This window comes from Leptopilina heterotoma, unplaced genomic scaffold (genome assembly GCF_015476425.1).
Source record: "Leptopilina heterotoma isolate Lh14 unplaced genomic scaffold, ASM1547642v1 Lhet_121, whole genome shotgun sequence".
Taxonomy (NCBI): domain Eukaryota; kingdom Metazoa; phylum Arthropoda; class Insecta; order Hymenoptera; family Figitidae; genus Leptopilina; species Leptopilina heterotoma.
In genome coordinates, this window is record NW_025110839.1 from 1,103,122 (window position 1) to 1,128,706 (window position 25,585).

A 25,585-nucleotide genomic window follows, 5' to 3' on the forward strand; every position below is an offset into this window, starting at 1 on the left:
TATTTTCATGAATAATAAAATTCTTCTAACAATCTAAATTATTTTTAAAATTATAATAAAATTTCTCGAATACATTCAATTATTTTTAATCTAATTTTAATAAAATCTTTCGCAGGAATTCAATTATTTCCGTAAATATAAAAATTTATTTTTTGAAATTCAATTCTTGTAATAAAATTTCTTGAAACAATTCCATTATTTTTATAAATTTAATAAATATCTTAAAAGATTGAAATCATATTCATAAATAATAAAATTCTCCTAAGAAATTCAATTATTTTCAAATTTCAATGTAATTTCTAAAAACAATTTAAAAATATTGAATTATTTTCATAACTAATTAAATTATTCGGAAAAATTCAATTATTTAAAAAATTTTAATACAATTTTAATACAATTTTTTTCGCAGTAATTCAATTATTTTCAACAGAATTTTTATAAAATTTCTCGAAAGAATTCAATTATTATTTTTAATGAAATAGTAAATAGAATTCTAAATAACAACATTGAATGAGTTTCAATATAATTTCAATTAAATTCATCTAAAAATGCATTGCAAGAATTCAATTATTTTTAAAAATATTAAAACTCTTTGCAGAATTTGAATTATTTTTTCAATAAAATTTTAATAAAATTTATCAACAAGATTCAATTATTCTTTAAATATTTTAATAAAATTCTTCTCTGAAATTCAATTATTTGATCGTAATAATAAAATTTTTCTCTGAAATTCAATTATTTGAATCGTAATAATAAAATTCTTCGTAAAAATTCAATTATTTACACAATAAATTGGATAAAATATTATTTTTGAATTCAATTATCTTTTTAAAGTTTAATAATTAAATTCAAAATCAATTATTATTATAATAACATTTATTGGAGGAATTCAATTCTTTTTTAATCAATTTTAATAAAATTCTTCGAAATATTGTAATTATTTTCAAAAATTTTAGTTAAATTCAGTAATATAAATTAATTAGATTTAATGAGTTTAGTAAAATAGAAATTTATAAAATTAGAATTCTATTCATTCAAAAATCAATGCAAAAATTAATTAATTACAAATTCAAAATAACAAACGTTACAAAAATTATTTTCTATGTAATTTTTCAAGTATTATTTCTCGAAAGAATTCAATAATTTTTAAAATATTAATAAAATTCTTGGAAATAATTTCATTTTTCGTATAAATAATAAAATTCTTCTTGAAAATTCAATTATTCGTATAAATAAAAAATTCTTAGAAATTCAATTATATTTTGTATAATTAAATCAAAGTTTAAAAAGATTTAAATTATTTCCATAAGTAATAAAATTATACATAGAAATCCAGTTATTTTTCAAGAAACAATTTTAATAAAATTTCTGGACAGAAATAAAATATTTTTAAAAATTCTCTGAAAGAATTCAATTCCTATTTTAAAAACAATTTTAATGAAATTTCTGGATTGAAATCAAATATTTAAAAATAATTCAAAGAAATTCTTTGTAGGAATTCAATTATTTTTATAAATTTATAAATTGCGTCGAAAATTCAATTATTTAAATACAAAAATTCAATTCTGTTTATAATAATTGTAAATGTAAAGAGTTCTTCATAATTTTTTCTAATAAAAAAAGTTATAAAGATTAATTATTAAGAGTATAAAAATATTGAAAATAGTTTATTTTTAAACAAATAATTTCAAAAAAAAACTTTAAAATAGTTGTTTGAAAATATTTCTTATTAATTTTTTAAATATAATAATAATTTCAATTAGAAATATATATTTAATTAAAAAAAAGTTCAAAATAATTGAAAATTAGAGTAAAATTTCTTTTTAAATTATTAAATTTTTTAAAGGAATTTTTGGAAAATATTTAAAAATATAATTAAAATTTTTAAAGAATTTTTTCAAAATAAATATGAAAATACTGATATTAAAAAATTTTATTATAAGTCAAGTGAAGTATATTTTCTACATATTTTAGTTTATTTATTTTGAAAATGATTGAATTTTAAAAAATTAGAAGAAAAAAAAATTCTGAAAAATTGGCCATTAAAAAATTTTATCGCATAATTTTTCGAGAATAATTGAATTAATTTAATAATATAATAATTTTTTAACACTTTTGGAATTTTCGTTACCTTAAACATTCGAGGAGTTGAACTTTCTTGGTTTTGAATTTTCGATGTTTTTAATATTTTTAGGAGTTGAACTTTTGAGGTTTTGAATATTCGAGGAGTTTTTGAATTTTCAAGCTTTTGAATATTCGGGGAGTTGAACTTTCGAGGTTTTAAATTTTCGAGTTTTTGAACATTCGAGAAGTTGAACTTTCGAGGTTTTGAACATTCGGGGAGGTGAACTTTCGATGTTTTGAACTTCCGAGTAGTTGTAAATTTCAAAATTTAAAAACCATAATAATGTATTCGTCGAAAATGTATTTGACTGCTTGTAGTAAATAAATTGAATAGCGGGATTTTCGCGTAGTATTTTCTGGTAATAATAATAATATTAAAATAAATAAACTCCAGGTTTTTTTATGTAAATTAAATAACATATTATTATTATTATATTATTATTATAATAATGATTATTTCTATTGTTTATTAAAGGCGCTACAGTGGCGGCGACTGCAGCAGCTGCGGTAGCAACGAAAAAAGCAACGGCAACAAAAACATCGACGACAAAGACAACGTCATCGAAGGCTCCAACAAAATCGGTGCCAACATCACCGACGAAAACGGCGCGAGCAACCACTGCAAGTGCAACTGCCAAAAAACCAACAACTGGCACAGTATCGAGACCAAAACAATTGGATACCAAGCAAACGACCAGCAATTCTGCCAGTAAATCGGCTGCCTTCAAAGCGGCACCAGTTCCAAAAACGAGTTCAATTGCTCCGAAAATTACACCACGTCTCACAACCACCACTGCCGCGAAGCCGAAAAATTTAATTTCATCGCCAAAACCAACAGCAGCTGGCGACAAGAAAACAACACTTAATGGCGATGTGAAAACGTTGGCGAGCAAAGCAACTGCTCCGAAATCGACAACATTAAGAGCAACGACGACTAACACTATCACTAAAACAACACTAGTCAAGTCTTCCTCGGCAACACGTACTTCCACTTCTGCTGCCGCGCCTCCGAAACCAAAACCTGGCGCGATCACCGCCGCGGCCAAAGTTAGTTCCACTGCTAACAGAACTGCCACGGCAACTACCAGGTAACACTTTTCACACAACTTCCATAATTTTTATTTAATTATAATTATTATTTATTTTAATTATAATAAATATTCAAATAAATAAAATAAATAATATTATAGACTTCCCATATGTTAGCGAAATCAATGAACAGTCAGAATAAAATTATTGACAAGAAATCAATTATGTTTATAATAGACAAATTTCTCGACAAGATCCAACTTTTTCACTGAGAAAAAAATTTATTTGATTCAAATAACCTTTTTACTTGACTATTATCAATTAAATATTTACTTGAATAAAATAATTTTTGATTGAGTCAATTAAATGTCATTTGCTCTAAATACTGAAATTATTGGTTCAAATACTATTTAATTGACTCAAATAAAAATTAATTGATTCAAGTAAATATTTAATTGATAATAGTTAAGTTGCCGGCTATTTGAGTCAAATAAATTTTTTGTTCAGTGTCATAATTTTAATGAAATTCTTTAAAAGCATTCAATTGTTTTCAAAATTTTTAATACAATTTCTCGAAAGAATTAACATTTTTTTTTTTTAATAACATAGATCACAGTATCTTTTACCCTTAAAATAAGTGAAAAGGTGAATAATTTTCTAAAAATAGGTGACAACAGGGTGACAAAAAATTGTATAATTAAAAATATTGTTATTATAAATGCAATTAACTAATGATTCTCTTTTATTTTCAAAAGTTTGAATAAAACTCTTCAAAACATTTCCAATATTTTCAAAAATTTTCATAAAATTCTTGTCCAGAATTCAATTATTTTCAAAAATAATTCTAAAGAATTCAAATATTTTTAAAAAATTTCATAAAATTATTGACACGAATTCAATTGTTTTCAAATAATTTTTTTAAAAATGTATTGTCAAGAATTTAATTATCTTCATAAATAATAAAATTTTCCGCAGAAATGACATTTTTTAAAGTAAATAACAAATTTTTTTGTCGGAATTCGATTATTTTCGAAAATTCTGAAATAATTTCTCGAAAGAATTCAATTTACTTCATAAATACTAAAGTTTTTCACAGAAATTCAATTATTTTCCAAAATTGTAATAAAATTATTGACAAGAATTCAGTTATGTTCTTAAAAAAAATTCCAAAAATCAATTTTTGAAAGTTAATGAAATTCTTTGAAAGAATTCAATTATTTTCAAATAATTTTATAAAACATTTATAAAAATTCAATTATCTCCATAAATAACAAAATTCTTCGCAGAAATTCAATTTTTTTAATAAATAAAAAATTTCTTCGCCGCAATTCTATTCAACTTTTAAAAATTTTTAATGAAATTCTTCGCAAGAATTCAATTATTTTCCAAAATTTAAATAAAATAGTAATGAAATTCTTCGAAAGAATTCAATTATCTTTTAAAATTTTAATAATTTTTTTTGCAGAAATTCAATTATTATTAAAAATAATAAAATTCTTGTTCGGAATTCAAATATTTTCAATACAAATTTTAATAAATTTTTTTCGAAGAATTCAAGTTTTCACAAATTTTAATAAAAATTTTCCCAAAAATTCAATTATTCAATATTATAATTATATTTTTATAAAATTTTTTCACAGGAATTTTATTATTTAATAAAAAATTTCATTAAAATTCTTTAAACGATTTAAATTATTTTCAAAATTTTTGCAGAAATTCAAATACATATATTTAGAAAAATTTCAATCAAATTCTTGGAAAGAATTCAATTATATTCATAAATAATAATGTTCCCACCAAAAAAACAATTATTTTTAAAAATTTTAGTAAAATTCATCGTAGAAATTCAACAACTTTTATAATATAATTAAAATTTAATTTTTGGAATGAATTGAAGAATTTTTAAAATTTCAAAATCAAACAAAATCAACAAGAATAACAACAGACAGGTATTCAAAATACAACGAATATTAATATTTCAGAAATTGAATTAATTAAAAGAAGAATTTTTAAAGTTTCAAAATTACACAATTTTTTTTTTTAAATTACATTTTTCATTTTTATACAATTTAATGAAATTTCTCGAAAAAAATCAATTATTTTCAAAATTTAATAGAATTCTGCCGCAGAAATTCAATTATTTTCATGAATAACGAAATTCATCCGATGAATTCAATTATTTTGAATATAATTTTAATAAAATTCTTCCCATGAATTGAATTATTTTCAGAAATAATAAAATTCTTTAGTTTTTTTCATAAATATTTATAAAATTCTTTATATGAATTTAATTATTTTTAATAGAATTTTAATTGAATTGATAGACTTTAATTATTTTCAAAATTTTCAAGACAATTTGAATTGAATTTTTCGAATGAATATAAATATTTTCATAAAATTCTATGCAAAAATTAAATTATTTTAGATTTAAAATTAAAAAAAGTTACAAAAATGACAAAAAGTAGTAGGTAGGTATAAAAATTAGTAAAAAGAGAAAGTATTAAAAATTTTATCTTTTAAACTAGAAGAAATTTCACATATTAACGTAAAATAGTGGTAAATAAATTAATTTCAAAATTTTTCTGCAATAATATTATCACAGAACTGATTCTCTAAATTTGAATTGGTAAAAATTTGAACTAATTAGAATAGAAGTGATACAGAATTTCTAAAAATTAATTTTTTTAATTCCACATAGAATAGGATATTAAAATTTTAAAAAAAACCTATTTTGCATTAATATTAATTAATTTTACTACAATAATTTATAAGTAACTATTTTTATATTTTAGAATATTACTTTAATATTATTAATAGGTATTATAAAACTAAATTTAAATAATAAATTTCAAAAATAAATTTCAAATACTTATTTGGATTATTTTTGTATTGGAAAATAAAAAGTAATTTTTTCTTCCCCAGGCCGAAAACGGCACCAGCCACAACTGGATTATCAGCAGGAACAGCAAAATCTCGTGTATCAGCAGCAAAATCGCCGATGATCGATAAGCAGATAAAGGAAACAGCAAACAAGCAAATTTCTTCTCGCGTAAGTTCGGCGCCTTTGAAAACGAGCCGCGTCACCGGAACAACAACATCATCATCAACTGTCTCAGCGACGACAACCGTGAAACGCACTTCGACATTAAAAACTTCGACAGCAACATCGCCAACAAAAAAAGCAAGCGCACCACTAACAAAAGCAATAACTAAACCATCGTCCATCACAAAAATAACTGGAAAAACTTTAACGAAAAGCAGTAAACCCGTTGTTCAAAATGGCAATTGCGAGATAAAGAAAATTGAAAATGTTGTCACGACGACAATGACGACAACAACAACAACAAATATCGAGGAAGATGTGCCTAAGAAAGATATTTCTCCAATCGCACCTCCCACTGACAATCAATTAATAATCACCGAGTGAATTCGGTTTCATTAAACTCGAGAATTCGATACAGTTTTTTTTTATAATACTGGGCTTTCTATTGTACGTTGCACCAATAGGATGTTTTGTAAGTTTTTTTTTTTCAAAATCCGATCGGCGACGGCTCTTCGACCACGTTTCATCACCAAAAAAAAAAAAAATTTGTCCCTTTTTTTGTCCTATTTTTTTAATTGTACATTTTGTTTTTTCCGTTTTGTTTGTTCCGTTACTTGAATCTCTTTTTAAATTATTTTTAAATCACACATCTTCCAGTTTGGATATTAATTATTTTATTAAAACATTTTTTAACCAGCTAAAGTGAACAAGTTACATTAAACTTCCTGACAATTTTGCCGGTTCGTTTTTTTGAAAGTTTTTCTACAGAAATGAAGATTTTGTCAGATTTTGACAAAATTTTTACAACTCAGAGAATTCTTATGTGTTAAAAATCTATTTTACAAAGAAAAAAAGCAAAGGTCACACCTTAAATCAAGTCAATTTTTTTTAAACATTGACACTTTTTTACCGAATCTTTTTCTATAAGGGAAAAGAATTTTTTTTTGTCAAAAGAATCCTTTTTTTAAATTATAAATTTTTTTCTGTATTTTTTTATATGTTGAAAGAGAATTGTTTTGGTTATTTATATTTATTAGGTTTTTATATTTTGTCGGGAAATTTGAATTTTTAAATTCATTAAAAGAAATACAAGTAAAAAAAACTGATTATTTGTTTATAAAAAATGATGGGTAACAATTTTTTTTATTTCAATAAAATTGGATTTTTCTGTTTATAAAAATTCGATGTTTTTTTTTTACCGAAGGAAAGTTTTTTTTCTAGAAAAAGAAAAAATTTTTTTCTTCAAAAAGAAAGAATTTTTTACCGAAAGAAAGATTTTTTTCTACAAAAAGAAAGAATATTTTTACCAAAAAAAAATTTTTTTAAATCAAAAGAAATGAAATAAATTTTTTATTCAATAATTAATTTTATTGATTAAAAAATATTTTTTTGGGGAATTTTCTTTTAAATTAAAAATCTTGACTTTTAAAAGTTAAAAAGAAAAAAGTTCAATTCCTTAGTCAAAAATTAATTTTATTGCTTAAAAAATAAATATTTGCTGAATTTTCTTCTAAATTAAAAATCTTGACGTCTTGCAAAATAAGAAAAAATTTAAATTAGTCAGAAATTAAATTTTATTAATTAGGAAATAAATTTTTCGGTGAATTTTTTTATATTAAAAATCTTGACATTGTCTTCCAAAAAAACGAAAAAAGTTGAATTCATTTGTCAAAAATTAAATTTTATTGATTAACAAAATAAAAATAAATTTTGTGGTAAATTTTCTTTTAAATTGAAAAACTTGACTTTGAAGAAAGTTAAAAAAAAGTAAAATTTACTAGTCAAAAATTACATTTTATTCATTAAAAAAATTATTGTTTGGTAAAATTTCTTTTAAATAAAAAATCTTGACACTGAAATAAGTTAAAGAGAAAAAAGTAAAATTTCTTTTAGTTTAAAAATCTTGTTTTAGAAAAGAGTGTAAAAAAAGTCAAGAATTAATTTTTATTGATTAAACAATAATTGTTTCGAACAAATTTCTTTCAAATTAAAAATCTGAAACATTGACTCGCAAAAAGCTAAAAGTAAATTTTTGGTAAATTTTCTTTTAAATTGAAAGTCTTGACGTCTGACAAACAAAAAGAAAAATTAATTTTAATGATTAAATAAGTATTTGGTAAAATTTCTTTCGAATTTTAAAAATCCTGACGTTTGGCAAAAATCCGGAAAATGTCAATTTACAGTAAAAAAATTGAATTTTATTGATTAAGAAATAACAAAAAATTCTTTTAAATTAAAAATCTTGATAATTGTCACTTTTTTCGCGACAGATTAGTCGCAAGAAATTTGTAACAACCAAAAAATAGATTTTTCATTCAATCGAATAAAAGAAAAAACAGAAATTGTTAACAAATAAATTTTCGAAAAAAGGAAAAAAAAGAAATTGATATCAAATAAATAAATAAATTTTATTTGATCTCCGCTATATTTTTGTAAACTTTGAAATAATTAAGAAGACAACAATTTTCTACACAAAAAAAAATAAAAAATTTTTTGGGAATGAGCTTGAAGGGTGGGCCTGATCTGTAGTAGGAAACTAATTAAAGTGAATGATGAAGTTTTTAATCTACTTACGTATGATAAACGAATAATATATAGAATATTGAAAGTTATATATTTACCTATTTGAACGTACCGCATTATTGCTTAATTGCTTCGGTGTGCTGTTAAAGTCGCATTGAAACTTAAAAGAAAAAAAAAAGAATTATTCCCGATAGGAAGAGAGGAAGAAAGAATGATAGAGGGAAAGAGAGAAAATGTCTGTGTGCATGTGAGAGAGAAAGTAAGAAAGCTTGATTTTTGTTGTGTAAATAAGCAGTTGATGATGAAGATTATTTGTCGCTCGAAGAGCAATATTAAAGAAAAAAAAAGTAATAAATAAATAAAAGTCGCGTGGTGCTCGTCACGACGTTTTGAAATAAAAACTGTCGTTGAGATTAATGTCAAATAATAAAACCGGGCGTGATCGTATTTTTGTTTCTTTTTTTTAAAAAAAAAAGTGTGACAGTTTTTTTTTTGCTACGAATTTAGAAATTTTGTTTGCTTCTTGAGAAAAAAAAAGAATTGTTGAAAAAGCGCATGGAATTGCTCCTGTAGGAGAGAAACAACCTTCTTTGGAAAGTAAGAAACATTTTACAAAATAGATCGACTTGTTTTTAATTTTCCTTTTGCATGATGATAAAAAAATTTTTTAGAAACAAAATAAAATGCTTCTTTTATTTAAAAAAAAAAAAAAAAATAGGTTTCTTACTATCGAGAGAAGGATAAACATTTTTTATATTTTTTAATTTTATATGTGCATTATAATAATTCATAATTATTCATCGTACATTGTAAAACCTATTTATTTTGTTTGTTCCTATCCGACAAAAAAAAAAAAAAAAAAAATGTTGAGTACTATATAAAAATCAACGAAATCGTCACCAACCTAATTGTACTATCGTCTATATGTACAGCACCCTTATGATTTAATGTGATACCTTATTATTAAACAAATTCGACAGTATAAAAATAAAGTTTATTAAAAAAAAATTGAAAAGTGAAAATGAAAATTCCATTGAGATGATGCATATTTTTTTATGCAATCATTTTTTTTTTTTTTGGTAAACACTTAGAACTTATCTACTAAAACTTACGATTTACTACTTTTTTACGCTTTGCTACTATTTGGATATTTTTTTTTAAATTTGTGACACTAAAAACTACTTTTTTCTTCTTCTTTTTTTGAAAATTTGCATTATACTTTAAATCTGCTAATAGTTGAAATAAAAAAATTATTCACAAAAATTTTAATAAGATTCTTTGAAACAATTCAATTGTTTTAAAAAATGTTAAGAACATTTTTCTTAAGAATTCAATTATTTTCACAAATAACGAAATTCATCGCTTGAATTCATTATTCGCAATATCGACAATTTTTAGTAAGGCTGCGTCTACAACAGAAAAAATAATGTGTAGAAAATTGTGTAATATATAGTGTAATTGCCTCTGACAGTTGTCAATGCCAAAAACAATACACATTACACTACAAATTACACATTATTTTTTTCTATTGTAGACGCAGCCTAAAATTTCTCAAAAGAATTTAATTATTTTGAACAAATTTTATTTGAATTCTTTGCAATTATTCAATTATTTTCACAAATATTCAGATTCTTCGCTGTAATTCAATTATTTTCGATAAGATTTATCAAAAAAAAAAAATCAATTATTTTCAGATATAATAAAATTTTTTCATAGAAATTCAAGTATTTAAAATCCAATTATAGAAAATTTTTCGAAAAAAATTCGCAATATTCTATTAAAATATTTCTTTAAAATTCTCGGAAAGAATTAATTATTTTCAAAAATTTTGGTAAAATTTGTATGTATATAAAAATTTAATTATTTTCATAAAAAGTAAAATTTATCCCAAAGAATTCAATTATTTTTAATAAAATTTTAATTAAACTATTCCAAATAATTAAATTATTCTTTCAAATTTTAATAAAAGGCTTCCAAAAAAATTCAATTATTTCCAGAAATTTTAAATTAAATCAAAATCAAATCAAAATATTTCACAGGAATTCAATTTGTAATAAAACCCGTTGCAAGAATTCAATTATTTTCACAAATAACGAAATTTTCAAACGAAATTCAATTATTTTTGCAAGTAATGAAATTTTTAACTGATATTCAATTATTTTCAACAAATAATAAAATTTAATTAAACTAAACTAAAATTCCGCGCTGAAATTCAATTATTTTGAAAAATTTTAAGAGCATTTTTTTTAATTCAATTATTTTCACAAGTAATGAAATTCATCGATGGAATTCAATTATTTTTAATATCTACAATTTAGTAAAATTTCTCAAAAGAATTTAATTATTTTGAATAAATTTTAATTGAATTCTTTGCTAGAATTCAAAAAATCAAATTTATGGAATTCTTTGCAATTATTTAATTAGTTGAATTTCGTATAAATTTAAAATGGTAGTTTAGTAAGTATTTTAGAAGGATTGAAACTAAAAATTTGGACAATAATGGAATTTTAGAAAAATTTAGAATTGAAGGTATTACCACAATAAGAAAAAAAGTGAATAATTTTTATGGAAATAAGGAAAAAGTCCCGGATATACAGAATCAAGTTTTTGTTATTTTTGTAAATCGACAAATAGAGTTTTTCAGTCTTAATGGATGTCTCTCTTAATACTGCTTTTTACTCGCACTTGTCTGATTTTTTAAAATTAATTATTGCTGAAAAAATGAAAAAAAAATGAAACGAAAACTTTTTGTCGCAAATTCTTATTTATGTATCATAATAATTAATTATGATAATTAGAGTCGATGATTAGACATTGATTAATGGAAACGAATTAATTCGTTAATCAATGAAGTTCATTATTAATTAATATTCATCAATTACTTCCTACTTTATCAAGAAATAATTTAACCTAACTGGATAAAAATAAAATAATCAGAAATTCTAGATAAAAAGTTTATTTAAAACTTGATTTAAAATTAATGATTGCCTAAAATTCGAAAAAAATTACATTCTCTTGTAGTAACGAGTTCCCTTTGCGCCAGTGTTCTCGTCCGATAAATGCTGAAACAGTTAATTTTCAATTTTTAAACACTATTTTAATATTTAATTTTAATTTAATTTAATTGATCAAAAAAAAAATTCGTTAAGATTAAAATATATAATTTATTTTAAACGAGTTATTGATTTTTAAAGGTCACTTTTTCTGAAAAATATTTTTTTATCTTCCTTTCTGTTAAAAAGAAAAAGCCTTTTTTAATAAAATCACTTTTCTAAAAGAAGAAATTTCTAATAAGTTTTGATTTCTAAAATATATTTTTTAAAAAATAAAAAAAATAAATTATGTCTAAAAATTTTAACTGTAAAAATTCCAAAACTTTCATTACTTATTTTCCACAATTTTTTTACAAGTTTTCCTCTCTAATTTTAAATTAAACTCTTGTATTTTTTGGTTCAAATAAGAAAACAAAAGTAATTGAACTTTTTTTGGAAAATAATTTTTAGAAATTGAATTTTGTTTTGGAAAATAATTTTTAGAAATTGAAGTTTATTAGAAAAATTTAATTTAAAAAATAAAACTTGATTAGAAAAAAGAATAGAAAAAAAATTATTAATCTTTTAGAAAAACTGTCCTTCAAAAAATGAAACTTAATTATAAAAAAGAATAGAAAAAAAAATTAGAAATCTTTTAGAAAAACTAAAAAAATTATTAATACAAAAAATAATAATTGAAATTTAAAATAAATAATCGTAATAAATAAAAATTAATGAAATTAATTAAATCATTAAATAATCGTTAAAATAAATAAGAATAATAAAGAATAGATAATAATAAATAAATTATTAAATTAAATTTTTTAAAAATAATACTTACGACAGTAATTCCATTTTCTGTGAATTCGTAAACACGGACGGATTTATTTCCATTGGGAAGTTCCGTTTTAGTTGTGAATTTGTCACCTTCTTGCGTCGTTAAACTCTGAAAATATTATTCATTGAAAAAAACGTGTAAAGTATAATATATATAATTTTTGTCATTTTTATGAATACTTAAGTTTCCATTTTTTTTTCAATACTTGGAAATACGGAAATATTTCTATTTTCATAGTCATAAAAAAAGTCTAATTGTAAATAATTGTCATATGATTTTGTGATAATTCTAGCACTGAAAATTTTAAGGTAGTCTATTGCGCAATAGTCTTAACAAAAAGTAAATACTTTATAAATTGAGTTAATTTTATGTTTCCATTTATCTTTCTCAGATGATCATGATTATGATAATAAAAGACAAAATAAGATGAATAAAAATTTTTGCTAGTTTATAAAATTTATATAACTGTTTTTTTAGATTGTCGCACGATATGTTTTGTTAATTTTTTTAATTCATTTTATTATTTCCATCTTCAGGAATTTTTTTGTTTCTTTATTTATTTATTTTTGTTTATATCATTTTTTTGTTTCTTTATTTTTTTATTTTTGTTTACTTCAATTTTTTGTTTATTTTCAATATAAACGGAACTTGCCTTTTCGTACAAAAAAACTTTAAAAATTTCTTTTTATTCAAACAATAATTTTTGTTTAAATTTTTTTCAATTTCAGTTTTTAAAAAAAAATGTAAAAGCATGAAAAATTATTATTTTAGTTTCATTTATCTATTTATGAAATTTATAAATTGGAAATTTGTTGATTCAATTTCAATTAATTATGAAGTTCATAATATTTTTCTTTCAATTTCAATTATTTATAAATATGATGAAAAAGAAATATCCATTCTTTCGTTCGAATTTCAATTATATTTGGAAATTAATTGAAATGGAAAATAGAAAATTTTTGTATAAATTTCGATTATTTACAAAATTTATAAATTAATTAATAGAAAATGGAAAATTTTTGTTTCAATTAAAATTATTTTTAAAATTTATAAAATAAAAATTGTTTATTACAATTTGATTTTTGATTCAGTTTCAATTATATTAATAAGTGGAAAAATGGAGAATACAAAAATTGTTGTTTTAATTTCAATTATTTGTAAAATTTATAAGTTCGAAAATGCACCAATTTTTTTCAATTTCAATTAATCATAAAATTTAGGTATAAATTTAATAATGGAAAATCGAAAAATTTTGTATTAATTTTTATTATCTATTTAACTACAATAATTGAATTATTTCAAAAACAAAAAATTTTGTAAATTTAATTATTTTACAAATTTTTAGTTACAATTCTTCAAAAAAAAAAATAATAATATTAAAAAATAGGTTTTTAAAGTTAGAAAATAAAAATCTTTAAAAGATAAAATTTATTTTAATGAAAGTTAATAATTTTTTTCTATTTTTTCCATTTTTTAAAATTATTTTCAACAATTATTCAACTATGTATTTTCAAAAAATTTTAATTGCCTTCTTATATATTTTTCCAGCAGGAATTAAAATTTCAAAGCACTTTGAATGGAAATATTCAATGGAAATGAAATTTTACATTTGGAAATTTAATTGAAATTACAAGTGAAATTCTTCCAATTCTTAAAATATTTACGAAAATTTGAACTGAAATTCATTGTCAAGTAAATTTTTATCAAAAAGTTGTAGGAGAATTAAATTATTTAAATTCAAAAATTTTTTGTAAAATTGAATTATTTTCCAAATTTTTAATTACAATTCTTCAAAAAACACAAAAAAAAATAATCTTTTAAAGTTTGAAAATAAAATTCTTCGAAATAAAAAAATTTATTTTAATGAAATTTGAGAAAATTTTATATTTTTTCAATTTTTTAAAATTATTTTCGAAAATTGAACAATTTTCAAAAAATTTTAATTGCAATTTTTTAAAAAAACCCATTTTTTCTGAATTTCTAAACAGAATTTTTCAAATTTCATCAATTGAATGTTTTGATAAATTTTATTCAAAATTGTATTGAAAATAACTGAATTTAGACGAAGAAAATTGTTATTTATGAAAATAATTGAATTCTTATTGAGAAGAATTTCATTTAATTTTTAAAATCTATTGAATTTTAGCGAAGAATTTTATGATTTAAAAAATTAATTGAAATCTCACGAAGAATATTATTATTTAAGAAATTAATTAAATTCTGGCGTAGAATTTGATTACTTTTGAAAATAATTAAATTCTCGCGATCAATTTTATTATTTATAAGAATAATTGAAAAATTTATTAAAATGTACTAAAAAATAGTTGAATTCTGGAGAATAATTTTATTAAATTTTTTATGTATAGAATTGAATTCATTCTAATAATTTGGTTAAAATTATGAAAATAATTGAATTCTTGTGAACAATTTTATTGAAATTTTGAAAAATAATTCAATTCTTCTTGAAAATGTTATTAAAATTATATGAAAATAATTGAATTCCTTCGAAGAAATTCATTTAATTTTGAAATATAATTGAATTCTGGAGAAGAATTTTATTAATTATGAAAATAATTCCCGCGAAGAACATTATTATTTATGAAAATAATTCAATTCTTGCAAAGAATTTTATTAAAAATATTATAAAAAGAAAATAAATTTTTTCTGTAAAATTTATTTAAATTGTATTGAAAATAATTTAATTTAGGAGTAGAGACAAATTTTAGTTATTTACAAAAATAATTGAATTGTTCTAAAGAATTTCTCTTTGAATTTTTTGTAATTACAATTGAAAATTTTTAAAATAATTGAATTTTACGAAAAAATTTTTCAAGTTATTAAAATAATTTTATTTATTAATAACTGTAATTGAAAATTTTATTATTAAAAATTATTAAAATCTTTTTGCGTAATAATTCAATTGTTTTCAGAATTTTATTACAATTTTTTAAAATAAATGAATTCTTTTCAGAACTTTATAAAAATTTTACTGATGAAAATAATTAAATTCCTGAAGAAGAATTTTATTTTTTATAAAAATAATTTATTTCTTGCTTCGAATTTTTTTAATTGAAATATCAAATAATTTAAATCTAAAACCTTTTGAAATAATTAATTATTTCTAAAAATTACAAGTGCAATTTTTGCAGAAGTTAATTATTTCTTAGAATTTATTATTATATTTTATAATAATAATTGGATTCAATCTCATTAAATAAATAAATAAATAAATAATAATTTATAAATAAAAAAAAATCTGTCTGTTAAAGAATCGAAAAAATTGTACCTTAAAAATTGAGATTGCAAAACAAGTATTTTTCTTGCAAAAAAAAATTGCAAGAAATGTTAAACTAAATTTCTTCTTCTTGTATTATTTTTGCTATAATAATTTTAATTTATAAATAATAAACTTTTGAATAATTTCCAAATACAATTAAATAATTCAGAAAATTAAAAATTGCATTAAATTGAAAAATGGAAATGAAAAAAAAAAAAAAAAAAAAATACTTGACACCTCTCACCTTCATTGTAACTCCATGGGGCATTGTCTCGTCATAAGGTACACCGAGTTGAAAAGTAGTCGTATTACTTTTTCCATCATTAGAAACAGTGATAGTGTAATCGTCTCCATTATTTCCAACCTCAAGAACTGGCTTGCTCTGTGCAAAAGTTGCAGCTTTATCGGCGTGTTCCTCACCCACCACAGTCTTCAAATATTCTTCAAGATTCTCGCTCCTCTCATGCTCGTATTTTCCAACAATCTGCACCATTTTTTCTTCCTCTCTTCTAATTTTCAATTTAAAAAAAAAAAAGAAAATTAAATTTCTTTCCTTTTTACAGAGAAAAAAAAAGAAAAATTCAAAACTTTCTTCTTCTAATAAAAAAAAAAATTGTCCGCACTTGTGCTTTCGTTTCCGGAGCGTAACAAGTTCTAAAAGTTCTCGGGTGAGACATCCGGCTTTTATAAAGCTTCAGGCAGTGCTCGATTATGCAATGTTGTATCACCAAAGTCTGCCGAGGAGGTTGATCCTCCAGATTAAAAATCATCATCATCATCATCATCATCGAGAGGGAGAGGAGGGAAACGGCCCCCCACGCATCATCAGACATCCAATCTCCGTTGATTTATATGACGCATTCATTGCAAATCGTCGACGAATTCTGTGTGTGAGTGTTTGCAGGACTAAAGAGAAAGACTTTTCATTATTATATTTCCAAGACAATGAGTCTTGAGAGATGAAAAATCGACAAATTTTTAACAAAGATCAATTACTTCGTTCGAGGTGGAGATTTTTTTTCCTTTCAGTTCTGAAACTAATAAAATTAATGAGTTAAACATTTTTGAAAAATAATCTGTAATTTCAAATTATTGAAAATAGTTTTTTATTTCAATAAAATTTTTTTAAAAAAATATTTATAAACAAAATATTTATTATTTATTTTTAAATAAAGAAGAAGAAAAAATATTTTTAACCCAAAAATGATAAATACCATTTTTACGACCAATTTTTTTTTTTTTTTTTTTTTTTTTTGAAAAAATATCTTCGTTATACAATAAAATCTTAGAAGTTGCCACGATGGAAAAAACTAATTGCAGGTAATTTTAACTTCAATGTGTCATAATTTCTTGTATTAAAATAAAAAATGGAGAATAAATCTTGAAATTACTTTTTGTCGAAGTTTATGAAGAATTTGTTAATATTATGAAAATTTATTTTTTATTTAATTTATTTGTTTATTTATTCATTTGTTTATTTACTTCTTTATTTCTGTATTCATTTATTTGTTTATTTATTTATTCATTTATTTGTTTATTTACTTATTTATTTGTTTATTCATTTATTTATTAATTTATTTATTAAAAAGGAAAAGTCTTTAAATGAAAAAAATTTGTACCTCAATTAAAAATTTTAATGTTTATTACCGAAATATTGTTTCTTTTACCATAAAAAATTGTAATATTTTTTCAAATGCAACTTTTGATTAAAATTCAAAAAGTTAAATTCTTTATATCCTTCAAACAAAATAAATTTGAAAATTTGTTTTTTTTTTAATTTAAAGTAGGAAATAATATAAACTGACAACTTCCTGATTGAATTCTTTCTCATAAAACAAAAAAGAAAAAAAAATTAAAATTTTTCCTGACCTTTCATTGAATTATAAATTAAATTATTCAAAAACCTGAATAATTTTATTTATTTTTTTTATTTAATGTTTATTATAATTTATTTTGTTAAATAAGTATTTAAATAATTATATTATTATTCTTTTCCACAGAAATTAAAATATTTTATAGAATTTGAATTTCGAACCTTCGAAATATAATTATTTCTAAAATTGACAACTTCAAAAAAAAATTCCCCTCCAAAATTAAATTATTTTCTATAATTGAGGCTCCGGATCTTAAAAGGTCACTTTTACCATTTAAAATCAATGCTGAAAGTGCCCCTTTAAGATCCGGAGCCTCAATTTTGAAACTAAACTTCTTTTCCAAATAAATTATTTTTTGAGTATTCAATTATTTGAATACAAGAATTCAATTTTTCATAATAATTGCAGTTCACAGTCGAAAATATTTTTAAAAAATTGTCTGTCAAAAAATTATGATAAAAAATTCAAAAAATTAGTTTTTAAAAAATTTGCTAAACATAATTTTTAAAAATAATAGATTTTTCAATTATTTATTTACTTATATTTATTTAATATAAGGGAACTAATATTTACAATCACATAATTGAACAATTACAATATGATTTATTTTTAATCAAAATAATTGAATTTTAGAAAATTCTAATAAAAAAAATTCTATGACAATTTGTTTTTTTTTTAACGAATTTTAAAATAATTTTTAAAAGACAATGAATTTTTCAATTATTTGTTTATATATATTTAATACACGGGAACGAAAATTTCAATTAATAAATAATTGAAAAATTTTCAACTAATTTACTTTTTTTCAAAATAATCGAATTTTAGAAAATTCTAATAAAAAAATCAAAGAATTAGTTTTTGGAAATATTTAAATGTAGTTTTTTTTACAAAATTGTAATGATTCTAAAGAATTAGATTTTTTTAAATTTAATACAATAATGTAATTATTTTTTGTTAACATTTAATATTACGAAAATCTGCTTTAAAAAATCTTGAAAATAATTCAATTTTTAAAAAAAATATTAGAAAATGAACAAGTTTTTGAAGAATCGAAGAATTTTAATTACAAATATGAAAATTGACGATTGTTCCAAAATTTCAATAATAAATCTAGACAAAAAGATTATTAAAAAAAATGTTTGATTTACTTTTTTTCCAAGATAATTGAATTTTCGGAAATATGTACGTAATTGAAAAACTTGAAAACAATTGAATTTTAAAAAATTATAATAATAACAATAATAAACTAATAATTACTGGATTAATTATTATTTATTATTAAATTAAGTTAGAAATTAAAAATTGCAAAGTAAAATATTATCAAGCAATGAAAGGAAGAAGAAGAAGAAGAAGAAGATAAAGTCTAAATTTATTTTTTACGTAAGAAAAAAATGATAAAAAAATGTTTACACGTGCAAAATATTATTTAAAATTATAATTTCATTTTCAGTAACTGATTGTGAAGATAAAAAATATTTGTTTTCTCCATTGAAAAAAAATTGGAAAAACTAAAAAAAAAAAAAAAAAATATTGTCCAAAAAGATGATTCATTCTTTTACGGGATGGGGTAATATGGGATTTTTTTTCCTGAGAACAATTACTGCAAATTTTGAGAAGTGGTATTTGCGACGAATTGAAGTTGAACGATAAGGGGGTCCATTATAGTTGGCAAAAAGAAAAAAAAAAAAAAAATGATCTCGAGACATATTGAGAGTGCAGAATTTGAAAATGTGTGTGCGTGGCCTTGAATTGAATGTTAATTGTCAATGATTACTACACATCAAAGAAGATGAAGTCACGTGATCTCTATTTTATATGGGATGAATGAGCTTATTTCCATTAAGAATATGCAGAGAGAGAGAAAGAAAGACCCTTATACATATATACAAATTTTATTGAATTAGGGTTCTTTTGTATTTGTATAAGTATAGGATGTGAATATCCGCAGTACATATATATCAATCGCACTGTTAAGATAATCTCAAGATTAATTTTTATAAAATCAAATATTAAGGCGAATTTCACATCTCTTCGTAGTCACACAGTCATCACTTTCAGGGATCACACAGCTAGTCCCATTTTTTCCCCCTCTTTTCCCCTTTTTTATCACCTTAAATTAATAAAATCTCCTAAAATACCTAAAATCATCAATTTTCTTAACTCCCTTTTACATTTATTTTTAAGAAAAATAATTATTGTCATTTTTTGTCAAGCTTTTACTTTTCGTAAACTTTGGAAAAATTACAATTTTTTTAAGGGCATTTGAACCTTGATGACGTTTCAGTTTGTGCAAAGCATGTGTGACGTCATCAAGTTTCAAATGCCCTTAAACTTAAAAATTCTTTTATTAAAAAAAAATTAAATTTTTAGAATTCATAAAAAAAAATTCTGAATTTTTGTGTCTTTTTTGTTTGACTCATAAACTATAAAATTACCACGAATTTAAAAAAAAAATATTGTCAGAAATTGAAAAAATTGAAGGTTTTGTATTAGAATACAAAACCTTCAATTTTTTCAATTTCTCACAATAATTTTTTTTTTAAATAACTTAAATCTGAAACAACTATAATAAATTAAATAAATTATTTAATATGAATAATTTTATTTAAATATTTCAATATTAATTCAAAGAATTGCGTTTACAATTTTCATAATTATAAATGAACTTCAAACGGTTTCAATTTGAAATTTTATAAAATTTCAATCTTGAATGAATTTAATTAGAAATCTTATAAAATTTTAATGTTGAATGAATTTAATTAGAAATTTTAATGAACTTAGATTTTTGAAAAATTTTAATAATTCAAAATCTTCTAAAATTAATTAAATTTGTCAACATATTTTTGATTAATTATTAAAAACAATGGATTGATAGAAGAATTTTAGTTAAAAACAATAAAAAAAAAGTTACAAATGATTGCAGAAATTCAATTATTTTCAAAAGTAATAAAATTCTTATCACAAAATTCAATTATGTTCAAAATTTACAAAAAAATCTCGACAAAATACCAATTATTATCTTTATAAATAAAAGAATCTCTTCTTCAAAATTCAATTATTTTCGAAAATTTTAAAAAAATTCCTATCAAAATTTCAATTATTTTCAAAAATTTTCCTCATTTCAATGATTTTCTATAAATACTATTCTATTAAAATTACCGAAAAGAAATCAATTATTTAAAAACTAATTTAATAAAATTGTACGCAAACTTAATTATTTTCATAAATAATAAAAATTTCACAGGAATTAAAATATGAATTACAGTAAAAATATTCTTATAATATAAAATAATGATTTTAACACTCGATACTCTTTGATTATTATAATATTCAAAAAGGTTTGAATTTGAAATTTTTGAAAATCCTAATTCCTATGGAAAAATGATAATAATTAAATATTTAAAATAATTAAAAAAGAAATTGTTTTCAAATAATTTTTCAATTAAAGATATTCGTAAATAAATTTAACAGAAAATTTTTTTTAATAAAATTTTGTATTCTAAAAATTTATAAAAAAAAGAAAAAAGAAAATTTTTTTCAATAAAATTTTGTATTCTATTTTGTATTTTGTTTTCTAAAAATTCAAAAATTTACAGTTTCATTTACAATTAAATTTTCTAATTGCCAAATATAATTTATAAACATTTTTTCCCTTTATTGTTAAAAAACTTTGAATTTTATGAATACAATTGAAATTAAGAAATAAAATTGATGCTAATTATTATATTGTAATACAATAATTTTACAATTACATACAATTAAAAAATGTCCAAAAGATTTGAAATTTGGTAAAATTTCAAAAATTCTAAAATAGTAAATTTTTAAAAATGTTAATTTACTTTGTTCGAAGGTAATTGAATCTTAAAAAATTATTATAAAGAAATTCTAAAAATTAATTTTTTATAAATATTGTAAAGTAATTTTTCGAAAATATTGAATATCGAAAATAATTTAATTTTAAAAAATTAAAACGAAATAAATCAGAAAATTTATTTTTTTCAAAACTATTTTAATATTATTTTTAGAATCTTATTTTTTATTAATTTTTATTTTTATTGAATTTACACTTGAAGATCATTCACAAAAATTTTTAAGAATTCTATTATTTCCAAAATTTTCAATTAAAATTCATTTAAACATTTTAAAAAATTCAAATATCTACAAAAAATAATAATATCTATTGGCGGATTTAAAGTAGAGCAAATTTTCAAAAAAAGAACAAAAATCCAGTTAATAATTAAATAAATAAAATTTAAATAAAATAGAATTCCGATCGGAAGTGGAATGAATAGTGAATTATTATCAGAATATAAAATTAACAATCTGCCATTGCGGCTTTCTTAATCTAAGACCTAAGTCATCACCAATCACGTCTTGTTGCTTTAATTCACTAATTCACCATACTAATTAACCAGTTAAAATAACTGCAACTTGAATTAGTCACTGGAATTCGAATTGTACTCTCGTATATCAATAAATTTCTGCACGTCAAAGAATTTCACTCTGGAAAATATTAATAATTATTTCTTATTTTTTTCCTCAAAATAATTCTCATCGAATTCATCTTGTTTTCAATTTTAATTTTCCATCTTTAATAAGTAATTTTATCGATTTTTAGAACACAATATCGACTGAAAGAAATTCATATTATAAATCGATAAAAAATTAAGTTTTCATAACATTTTGATAACTCTGAATTTCTCATAGTTTTCTCTTTTCGAATGTTTACTTTATCTCATTCGTTCCGCAGCAATAAAATCCTCCCTCATAAATAATTTTGACATTTTTTTCTTCAAATAAAGCTTAAAGTTTTATAAAATTGTTCCACCTTTTTGTTTGTTTAACATTATTTTTTTTCAAACTGTCGCCTCGAATGTTGCAAAAGAAGAGAATTCCTAGAAAAAATTATCTTTCAAAAAAATAGATTAGAAAATATTTCAGAAAAATACGAAGAAAAATACTGTGAAAAAAATTCTTTTTTATTACAAAATAAATTTTAATATTTAAGCATTTTCTTATGAAATCTTTTTTTTTTATAATTAAAACTTCTATTTTAAAATTCAAAATCGAAGTGATAAAAATTACCGACTCCTTCATTAGAGTTCATTATTCAGCGAAAAAAAATGTTCAATGCAATCTAATAATAATTTTTTTTTCATCGAAAGATAACGTTAAAATTGCCTCTTATTTTTATTACTGTCCACCAGATGTTTGGGATTATAAAGTATCGGAAATTCTTTTGACGTAATAAATTAATCCTGAAATACCAATTTGATTCTACTTTTTCTATTTTTATTATTCGCAGATTTGATAAAACACAAAATGATCAAAAAAAAAATTTTTTTATTCTTCTTTTTTTAAATATTGAAATAATTTTCAACACTTTCGAAAATAATTGAAAAGTATTTGATAAGATAAAAATTGGACACTGAACCATTGATAATAATTCTTTTTTTTTTGCGATACACAATATTTTGTCAAATTTAAAAAAATCGAATTTCTAAATTCTAAATTACTAAATTACAATTTTTAGTAATAATTCTTTCGCTGTAAATAAACTCAAATATAGTAAAATTAGTACTAAATTCAAAAACGGAAATTACATAAATAATTTAATAGGATTCTATATAAAAGTTGAATTAATTTCAATACAATTTTAATTAAAATCGTGTAAAAAATTTGCAAGAATTCAATTATTTTCATAAATAATAAAATTCTTCGTAGGAATTGAATTAATTCTTATACAATTTCTAGAAAGAATTCAATTAATTTTAGAAGTTTTAATATAATTTATTCTTCACAAAAAATTAACTATTTGATCATAAATAATAAATTTCTTAGCAAAAATTAAATTATTTTCAAAACAAACTGAATAAAATTGCTCAAAAGAATTCAATTATCTTTTTAAACTTTAATAATTAAAATTAAATTCAATTATTTTCATAAATAATAAAAATTTTTAGTCGAATTAAATTATTTTTAATTCAATATTAATGTAAGTATTTTGCTAAAAAATTGTGATGAAGAAATAGAAATTATGCAAATTTTGATTATTTATTGTTAAAAAAAATGTATTTTTCTTCTTTTTCAAAAAAAAGGACAAGATATTAAAAAATAGAAATTATGCAAATTTTTTCATCAATTTCTAAAAAAAATGATAATTTTTAACATTTTTCAACAATTTACATAAAATTTCTTCAAAGCAAAAGCAATTGAATTCTTTATTTAAAAATTTTCTTTTTAAATTCTACACACGAATTCAATTATATTCATAATTAATAAAATATTTATGCAGAAATTCAAGTTTTTTCAATACAATTTTAATAAACTTTCTCGAAAGAATCGAATTATTTAAAAAAAAAATGTTAAATAACATTCTGCGCTGAAATTCAATTATTTTTGTAAATATAATAAAATTCTTCAGATGACTTAAATTATTTTTAAATATAATTTTCATAAAATTCTTTAGAAGAATTCAATTATGTATTTTCAAACATATTTTAATAAATTGCTTTATGAGAATTCAATCATTTTAAATACGATTTTAATTGATTTCCCCAAAGGAATTTAATATTATTAAATCAATTTTTTTTAAATTAATGGAGTTTTTTTTTAATTTTAATGAAAAATCTTAAAAATAATTGAATTTAATGAACAATTTCTTTCAACTTTTTAAAATAATCGTGTTTATTAATAATTACAATTAAACATTTAATTATTAAATTTTATTAAAATTTTTTAAAATTCTTTTGAAAAATTTTATAACGAATTAAGAAAAAAAATGAATTCGTGAAAATTAATTAATTAAAATTAAATTTCGTGAAATTTTTTTTAAAATAATTGAATTTTTGCAAAGATTTTTATTATTTATAAATATACTGAATTGAATTGTTTCGAAGGATTTATTAAAAGTTTAAAAGATAATTGAATTTTTCGCAAAGAATTTTACTATTTACAAATAGAATTGAAATTTTTTAAAGAATTTATTAAAATTTTAGAAAATAACTGAATCCTTCGAAATTTTTTATATCGAATTAAGAAAAAAAATTGAATTCTTTCATGAAATATTATTAAAATTGTATTAAAAATAATTGAATTTTTGCAAAGAATTTTACTATTTACAAATAAAATTGAATTGTTTCAAAAAATTTATTAAAATTTTAGAAAATAATTGAATTCTTTTGAAATTTTTTATAACGAACTAAGAAATAAATTCAATTCTTTCGTGAAATTATTTTAAATATAATTGAATTTTTGCAAAGAATTTTGCTATTTATAAATATAATTGAATTGTTTCGAAAGATTTATTAAAATTTTAGAAAAAAATTGAATTTTTTACAAAATATAATATAAAAATTTTTTTAAAAAATTGAATTGTTTCATGAAATATTTTTAAAATTGTATGTATTAAAAATAATTGAATTTTTGCAAAGAATTTTACTATTTACAAATAAAATTGAATTTTTTCGAAGAATTTATTAAAATTTTAGAAAATAATTGAATTCTTTTGAAATATTTAATATCGAATAAAGAAAATAATTGGATTTTTTCGTGAAATTTTTTTGAAAATAATTGAATTTTTGCAAAGATTTTATATCGAATTAAGAAATAAACTGAATTCTTTAGTGAAAGTTTCTTGAAAATAATTGAATTTTTGCAAAGATTTTACTATTTAAAAAAATAATTGAATTGTTTTGGAGGATTTATTAAAATTTTAGAAAATAATTGTATTCATTCGTGAAATGTTATTAAAATTTTGTTTGTAAATAATTGGATTTTTGCAAAAAATTTTACTATTTATAAGAATAATTACAAAAAGTGATATAAAAAGTTATAGAAAATGCT

At 20.3% G+C, this 25,585-nt stretch overlaps 2 protein-coding genes across 2 annotated transcripts in view; one reads left to right on the top strand and one right to left on the bottom strand.

Moving 5' to 3' along the window:
* The window catches only part of LOC122511259 (serine-rich adhesin for platelets-like), a 223,437-nt gene extending 216,458 nt beyond the window's left edge, over positions 1–6,979 (top strand). Inside the window, exons 11-12 of the mRNA XM_043626405.1 lie at positions 2,600–3,212; positions 6,076–6,979. Coding sequence (XP_043482340.1) covers positions 2,600–3,212; positions 6,076–6,580 — 1,118 coding nt within the window. The 3' untranslated portion in view covers positions 6,581–6,979. The remainder of the gene's footprint in view (positions 1–2,599; positions 3,213–6,075) is intronic.
* Positions 6,980–11,659: 4,680 nt separating this feature from the next.
* On the bottom strand, positions 11,660–16,523 carry LOC122511296 (fatty acid-binding protein homolog 9-like). The gene is made up of 3 exons (XM_043626450.1): positions 16,111–16,523; positions 12,593–12,697; positions 11,660–11,781 (listed from the first exon to the last, which is right to left on the bottom strand). The coding sequence occupies exons 1-3, from the start codon at positions 16,357–16,359 to the stop codon at positions 11,725–11,727; spliced, it is 411 nt and encodes a 136-aa protein (XP_043482385.1). The 5' UTR covers positions 16,360–16,523; the 3' UTR covers positions 11,660–11,724.
* Between the last annotated feature and the right edge of the window lie 9,062 nt (positions 16,524–25,585).

Bases quoted from the DNA above. Each gene is read 5' to 3' on its own strand.
- LOC122511296 (XM_043626450.1), bottom strand. From the start codon at position 16,359: ATGGTGCAGATTGTTGGAAAATACGAGCATGAGAGGAGCGAGAATCTT. The intron at 12,698-16,110 runs GTGAGAGGTGTC...TAATATTTTCAG, and splicing joins CCCATGGAGTTACAATGAAG to AGTTTAACGACGCAAGAAGG. The intron at 11,782-12,592 runs GTAAGTATTATT...TAACTGTTTCAG, and splicing joins CAGAAAATGGAATTACTGTC to CATTTATCGGACGAGAACAC.